The 8538-nt window shown below is 36.4% G+C and overlaps 1 protein-coding gene across 1 annotated transcript; it reads right to left on the minus strand.

The window, feature by feature from the left end:
* Positions 1-966: 966 nt before the first annotated feature.
* On the minus strand, positions 967-5344 carry tlr8b (toll-like receptor 8b). Its single transcript, XM_052566872.1, has one exon. It carries the CDS (start codon positions 5325-5327, stop codon positions 2286-2288), a length of 3042 nt encoding a protein of 1013 aa, XP_052422832.1. The 5' UTR covers positions 5328-5344; the 3' UTR covers positions 967-2285.
* Between the last annotated feature and the right edge of the window lie 3194 nt (positions 5345-8538).

Here is an 8538-nt window from a genome sequence, read left to right on the forward strand (position 1 = left end):
GACTGTATATGCAGACCGTACACAGACACAGACCTCCTCTGAGCTCTAGCCTTGAAATAGCATCATGCTTCATCACTTCCACACAGTTTTTATAGATCTATTTATGTATTTATTAATATGTTTTTGGATGCAAAAAACTTGTAAAACCAGTTTAAAAATATGTTGTGACTAAAATAAAGTATAAATTGTAATAATTATACATAAATAACAAACATTATAATGTAGTTACATAAAAATATAAACAATACCCAATGTTTTATAAAACTAAACAATATAGTTAAATTAATATTTATAATGTGCAAAGCTTTTTAGTAAAAAAAAAAAAATACATAGGCCTAAAAGACATGTTAAACTTATTATCTTAAGATAAGATCTTACTATGATTGATTTTACTGTAAAAGTTAAAGTAAACTTACCGTAACTTAAAATAGTTATAAAATTAAATTAAAATAGTAATGTCATTGTGTGAAGTGTTGACATACATATTTGTAGCATGTACAGTTACACAGTCTAAACCGTAAAGTATATAAAAATATTATAGTTACATAAATATATATTTTTTTATATTTTATACATAAAAGACAAATTAAGAATTTTAATTTTACAATAGTGATGTCATCCTGTGATGTGTTGACACGTGGTTGCCTGTAAAGCCATTTTCTTTCTATTTTAAATTTTCACCTTTTATTCAATGTAACTGGCTATTTCTTTAGTTGTTTCTCTGGCTTTTACTGTTGAAAATTGTATAACTTGAGGTTTTCTTCATTTATTCATTAATGGTATTACATATAATGCAATTTTCTTGGTCTTATATGTTGAAAACCATAATTTATTTTTGCTTTGTTTCTCATGGTTGGCCTCCAGTGGATGGGGTGATTTTTGGTCTGGTAAGCTATAATATTCTTCAGCAAGCACACACTGTAGTTACCCAGGTTCTCATGATGCTAGAAATGAAACGGGTCCATCAGAAGTTCATCTACTTTATTAACAAAGAAAGAGTTAGCAGATAGTTGCTCTCCAGAAACCACTGCCCTCGCCGTGATCCGCACCTTGTGCCAGCGTCACCCTAGATAGAGACATTCTTTCTCTCACTGTTTCTATACGCCCACAGTTTTCATTTTGCATTCATTTCATTGCCTGGAGTCATGAATTTTTCATCACTGGTTTCATGATGAATAAAAGATGAAAAAATGGAAGGACACAGAGAGCTGGAGTAACTGTGTGTTTGTGTATTGTAACTATGTGAGTCCACAAAAGGCACTGATAAAAATCTGTCCCCGCGCTGTATCGCTCTCTAGAGTGATACAGCACATCAGGGTATTTTCTTGTACAAATGTGACTCTGATTGCACCATAACTGAGACTACTGGGAAGTTGTTTATAAAATTAGCTCAAGAAGGAAGTGACTGGCAAAAGATCACCCAACACTTTGGTTTCAGGGAATAAAAACTAACTTGTAAACAAGTGTTTCTTGTTACATTAGTATACAATACAATTTACCCCATGCAGGTAAAAATCGCAATATATTTAAGATGTTGTTGCCGTATAAGCATGATTGGTAATGCAGTTCTAGATAGTGTGTCTCATACTGATTGCAGAAAAGTTTTCTTTCAACCTATTTTTGCTCTGAAAAAGAGTGTTTCACAAAAGACTTAAAATCACAAAAATAACTTAAATCCAAAATGCTGGCATGAAACTCTAGATGGTGCAGTCCGATAGGTCAAACTCAATCTGACCTAATGACATCATTATCACACGGCCCAGCTGATTCATTCTTTTTGTATCAGCAGCCAATGAGATTGCAGCTCAACATTCAAATACTTGGCTAGAGCTTGCAGTAGCAGCATCCAACTTCTCCAGCTCTACCTGTATGCTATATGAGGGATATTTCATAGGCTATATGTTATGTGCAGCAGCAGTATTTCTTACATGCTCACAGCTACATGTTGTCAATGTATTGGCTGTAGTAAGTGTCTGTAGTATCTCTGCCTCAGCAGCTTCAGCTAAAGCTTCATTAAAATTGTCATGTACTGTATATTACCAAGCCAATTCCTCGGAGAGTTGTAATGACAGAAATGACTTTTCTTAAAAATGTATTATGTAAATTAAATCGATTTTTACGTAACTCTTGACTTTAATGATGTACCTGTTTTAAACAGTACATTTACTGGGATAAATGTTCGAATTTCCCCAAAATGGTAAACACAAACAGTTCAGTATAACGAATCCAAGCAAGAATCTCAACGGCAGAAGTGTTTGAACATAAACTACTTATTTTGTACTGAGTCATCGTCCGCTAAAGTAATTTGTAAACAATTTGCTTTGCACACCTTGACTCTCAAACCTAACTGCGTTTCTCAAGCTTTGCCAGAAAAAGTCTTCTGCTGCTGGGTTTCTGGGCCATTCCAGCACACTGTGTCCACACAGGCAGCGCCGCAAGTTTAGGATTCTCGACTGCCGAAGAACCGGTTCCAATATGACCAACACCATCACATCCACGCCCTCTTCCAGCAACCTTTGTTGTGCTAGGAAAGCCGCCATCTTGAAAATCCCACTTTGAACAAATCCCTCTGTCAGGACAAATATCGTCTTCCTACTCTGGTTTACGCTCTGATTTAGGTTTTCCATGATCGGTATACCAGGAGTCCAATCTCTTTCCGCCAGACAGAGTGGCCGAACTCGTCTTCCTCTATCTTCCAGTTCAAAACGCAAGTGGTTCAGTACCCATTCTGCCGCCATCGGATCTTTGGTGTCGTACATAACAAAGGCATCATAGGTGCAGTCATTCGTCTTCAAGTAATAACTTTTTATTTTGGCTCTCCAGAAGTTATAAATGTACGATATGTCCCAGTAAAACACATGTATTACAATAGTTGTAGACATCAAGACAATGATGATGGATGACGTGAGTACATAAAGGATTTGAGCGATACTATTGTTGATGCACGCATTTTTTAAATCTAGACTGATCATTGGATGCCCCCTTTTGGATTCCGGAAGGTAGCACAAGACGTCTGTTGCAAGACGAGGAAGGACAGTCTCACTTTTCTCTAACCAGAGAATGAAGTCCAGAAGGTCACATGTGCAGTAGATATGGTTTCTCTGCAGGTCCAGTATGTGTAAGTAGTGATCACTACCTGTCTGGAAGGATGCATCACTGAAGTGCTGCAAGCGGTTGAAAGCAAGACTGAGGATCAGCAGGCTTTTGACATCTTTGAGAAAGCTGTGGTGCAACTTGGCGATTAGATTATGGCTCAAGTCTAAGACCTTCAGTGAGCTTGTATGCTTTGATAACTTTCCAGTGACCTTACTCAGTTTGTTCATACTTAGATCCAGAGTCTCCAGCTCAGGTAAATATTCGAGCTGATCCCACTCAAAATTGGCAAGAGTGTTCCTACTGATGCTAAGATATGTTAGCGTCCTTGGAAAGTAGCTGAATATATCGTCTGGTATTTGATTAAGCTTGTTATATGATATATCAAGGTGTGTTAGGTTTGAGAGAGATTTAAAAAGACTTTTGAATCCACGGTTCTTCTTCCACATAATATCCAGTCGATTGCCTTGAAACTGTAGCTCCTTTAGAGAGTCGCTCTTCAGAGTCTTGTTGGTGAGTGAATTTATTTCATTCCAACTGAGGTTGAGCACTTTGAGGAACTGGAGGTTTTCCAGGAACGTCAGACTGTTCCTTACACCTGCCACCTCAAAGTAATGTTTGTTGTGACTTAAATCCAAAACTTGTAATTCTTTCAGTTCATTCAAGGCAGAATCTGAACGCATGTAGACTCTGTTGTGAGACAAGTCAAGGTATTTAATCCTGGGGAAGTGAGTGAACTCTGTACCATTAAAATAGGAAGCAATGAAGTTGAAGGAAAGATTGAGGCAAGTGATGTTCTCTGTTCCTGTGAAGAAAAATGGATTGATATGGTAAATGTTGTTCTTGCTGAGGTCCAAAACTGGTCCTGTTGCCAGGCATTCAGCTTTGGTAAATGGAGGATAATGGCGGAATTGTTCATTTGTGTGAATGTAGGGGCCTTCACGGCGGTCTCCTTCATTGTCGTCAGAAAGGACGTCACTTTTACACTCCTGTCCCCGAAAAGGATTGGTGAATGTTAGCCTGTTGTCAATCAATGAAATCAAAGACAGGTTGTGAAAGTTCCTGAACACTGATAAATTGAGATGCTGGAGAAAGTTGACTCCCAAGTTTAGAACGGATAGGTTTCTCAAACCAAAGAGAGGTCGGAGATCTTCCTCACAAAGAGTGTGGGACATATAGCCTTCTAAGTGAAGTGTTTGTAGCGATTCCAAACTAGCAAAACCTTGTGAGAGTTTAATTCTTCGGTAAAAGTTTTGAGACGGATTATTGTATGAGAAATCGACAACTTCCACTTTTGGTAGAACACTGAAAAATTGTCCGCTTTCAAATTCACTTATCAATGAGTTGAAGGAAAGATACAAATACTTTAACATAGTAAGGTTCTGGAACCATGATGGGTTGATTGTTTGTAAAGAATTCCCAGAGAGTCGTAGGTCTTGTAGTTCGGATAGCTGACTAAAAGCATCCGGATGAATTTGTAGAGCGTTATTCTTTGTCTGACAGGGAGTGCATGGAAAAGGAGCAGTGAAACAAAAAGGGCAGTTTCCAGATAAATCAAGAACTCTCAGGTTTGTAAGTCTGTTCAGGTCAGAGGCATGCACATAGTCAATCTTATTTAGGAGAAGTGAAAGTGTGAGGAGGGATCTGGGTAAAGCATGTGGTATTTTTATCAGTCCATTTCTAGACAGTTCTAGCTTGGTTAGATTTAAATGTCGAAATGTTTCTTTGTGAATTTCCAGTGCTATACTGACATTATGATAACAGTTTCTATTCAATGACAAAACTTTTAGTTTCTTTATTCCTGCAAGATCTGAGGGTCCAATTGTCTTGATTTGGTTGGAATTGAGGCTCAGCAACTGCAGTCCAGGAGGGAGGTCTCTTGGAAATACTTTAATCTTATTATAATCAAGAAGCAAGGTTTTAAGATTCGCCAATCTTGAAAAAATCCCATTCCCAAGACCATTTTCAATCTGATTACTTTTGAGGTTTATCTGGGTAACATCAGTCAGATTCCAGAAGGCGTCCTTTGGGAGGTATTTTATTTTATTATTCGCAAAGTCTAGTTCAGTTGTATTCCAGATCAGGTTTTTCGGAATTCTTTTCAAAGATCTTCCCGAACAGTCCAAGGCGACAGAGCTGTTGGACAGTGTCACATCACATGGAAGCTTTCTCCAAGCCCAGATGAGGCCTTGAGATGAATGGACAGTACATATCAAAATCAACACAAGTATCATTTTCTTAAGGGTTCGGCGACTCCTGTGAATGAGAGAATGTATTATTGGTTACTATCTGAAGCTGTCCAAATTGGGTATATGCCAAAAAAAAATAAAAATAATAATAATAATAATTCTGAAAAGCTTAATAAAACAACAACAAAAATAATTTTTAATGGTTTTGGATGAAGTATGTTTATGCTTACCAAAGCTGCATTTATTTGATGAAAAAACAGTAAAGATATTTTGACATAAATATTTTGACATATTTTAAATGTATTCATGTGATAGCAATCCTGAACTTTCAGCAGTTTTCTGTCCACATTAAATCATTATCAACATTTAAATGTTTATATATATATTAAGGGATGTGAGGAGATTTCTGAGACTTAGGTCTCTGCAGAGCAAAAGTGGGCGTTTATCACTATGTGGGTGTTTTGAAACTGCTGGGTGTTTCGGAATCATGCAATCTAAATGATCCCCCTTACCCAACCCCACCCCTAAACCTAACGTCACTATTACATCAACCAATCAGGTAAAAACACCTTGATCTCGTAACTCCCATTACTTTCCTGCAGAGACCTATACTTGAGATTTCTTGGCACGAGATCTCACAAGATCCGATGTGTCTGACTGGTCTCGCCAGAATGTGACGATATCCTCACCTAGACCTTTCAAATATATTTTCATTACACTTGGCCTTTCACCAGTGATGTAAGATATTTTAACTTTACATCAGGTAAGTGGACGCTTGATAAGTGGGAATATTACGCAGTGTAGTCTTTATCCAATCATAAAAACTAGTTTAACTCAAACTTTTAATTAATTATTCAAAAGTAGGTCATTACACGATATGTATCTGTAAATATGAAGCCACGAAAGTCGATCAAACATGAATCCTGCATGTTCTGTGTGTTTCTGTTAATGAAAGCCACATACGCGTGGTTTCATTTACCACACACACACATACACACACACACTGAAGCGCGCGTGACGCTCGTGGTGGTTTTAGCGTAAATGAGGACGGAAACACATTAACATCTCCAAAACTGATATGACAGTCACTTCATGAAAATTTTACCATTTGATTTGAGTAAAACTAGCATCATATTATACAGTCTGGTCATATCACATACACAGAACTGTAAAAGTATTCGTGTTTACCCATCAAGTAAAACTCCGGTACTATTCTCCAGTAGAATGTACATTGCCTACTACTACTAGGCTACTATACTACTACTAAAATGAAATAAACATTTTTAAGGATTAATCACAAAGCATTTCTTCCATTTTTGAATTTTAAAAGTACATATAAAAAGTTATTTTCAATAATTAAATGAAATTAATGTTTTATGCCTTCATTTGATAACCAGAAAAATGTAATTACACAACACAGAATTTCTGAAGGGAAAAAAAAATTCATAAGGCTACTTTAAGAAAAAAACAAATTAATAAATTATGTTGTTTATACATTCAAATAATTAGACATGCTTAAACACAGAATTTGGTAACAATACAAAAATATAAATAATATAGTGAGGAAAAAATAAAACATTTCATAGGGCCTTAAATATAATTTATGTTAAACTTTTAATAAATTGTTAAAACGTATATTTCATGATTTTAATTCATTAGACATGCTTTTTAATGAATACAATTTAGTTTTAACTATTAAAAAGGTGAGGAGAAAAATTACAACTGAGAAAAAGCAATACAGTAACAGATTTTTTTTTTTTTATAAAATGTAGTTTGAAATCTATTGTAACATTATAAGTGTCAGTGTTTACTGTCACGTTTTGACCATTTAATGTGTCTTACTAAAAAATATAATTATTAAAAGTGACTGATCCTAAACCATTGTGTAGTTGTAAAACAGATCAGAAAGTGTGCTTACCAGAGAAGTCTGTAGAAGAGGAGGACATGGTTAAGAGATAACAGTCAGCTTATATGGATTTTTTTTTTTTTTTTTTTGACAGTAGTTTCCTATTTCAAGTTTCAGAATGCTTCCTCATTTCCCTTCCAGTTAACCAAAATAAATGAATTGAATCTGTGTGCCTTAAAGGGGTAGTTCTCTCAAAAATGAAAATTCTGTCATAGTTTACTGACCTTAATCATTTACATTGTTTTTTTTATTTTTTGGACCCCATTGACTTTTATTGCATGGGCAAAAAGAATGTGCGGTGCCCTGAACATGGCATGCAGGGAAAAATAGGATAAATCGTGTGCACGATTTACTATTTCATTCCCTCAAATTATTGTGTGCAAACAATTTACTAGTCTGAAGGAACAAAATAGTAATCGTGTGCACGTTTTAGTCCTTCCAGGGAACGATTCAGTAAATTGTGCATACAATTTTTTTTTTTTCTTGCATGTCATGTGCGGGGCTCCATAAGAATGAGACATTTCTCAAAATATCTTCTTTTGTGTTCCATAAAAAAAGAAAATCATACAGGTTTGGAACAACATGAGCATTGTGCATACATGCCTGTTTTTTTAAAAGACACTTTTTGTAGTTAGATGGTGTAGCTTCAAAATTCTAACCTTCTAATCCTACTTGATGCGTCAGATCTACCATCTTCGATTGAAACAGTGACATTGTGACCATTGCAGGCAGATCTAAACAATAACCTGGTCTGCAAACACTAAGCAGTCTGTTTCTTTTGTTTGCACAGCTCTCCAGCAATGGCTAAAATCCCCCCAAATCAGCTCTGCAGACACCAGGAGTATGCAAGGCCAGACTGGCACTCATTGCATGTGGAGCCGTGAGTACATTAGTATGCCGTGGAGAAACACGGCGACTGTGAGTGGACACTCTAGCAATTAGATGCATAGCACTTTATGTGAACCCGCAGAGGTGCCAGTGCTCATATTCTGCTCAGCACCTGGGGGCAGCTTTCATGCATTGCTTTCCAACCGCAGCTACGTGTTCCACATACAGATCGGACCATTATTAATTTTAAATGTTTTGTATCCATGCCACAGTCTTTGGTATTTCTGATCAGCAGGGATGAGGTATGGAGATGAACAAGGCACGGTTCATTACGTAGGCGTGTTTTACTATGTAATTTGTTCTTTTACTCCTTTCAGCATCGTGCATTGTGTTAGTGCTGTTGTGTAGTTGTCGTAGTTATGTGTGGTGGAAATCTAGAGTTTGAAATGAAAGTGTTAGGACTTTGTTTATTAGAAATTCTTTCTGATCGCACAAGAATGTGTAAGAAAGCACTCATAGATG

The sequence above is a fragment of the Carassius gibelio genome, chromosome B10 (genome assembly GCF_023724105.1).
Source record: "Carassius gibelio isolate Cgi1373 ecotype wild population from Czech Republic chromosome B10, carGib1.2-hapl.c, whole genome shotgun sequence".
NCBI lineage: Eukaryota > Metazoa > Chordata > Actinopteri > Cypriniformes > Cyprinidae > Carassius > Carassius gibelio.

What these genes read in the sequence shown, in the direction of transcription:
- tlr8b (XM_052566872.1), bottom strand. Translation starts at nt 5,327, where the DNA reads ATGATACTTGTGTTGATTTTGATATGTACTGTCCATTCATCTCAAGGC.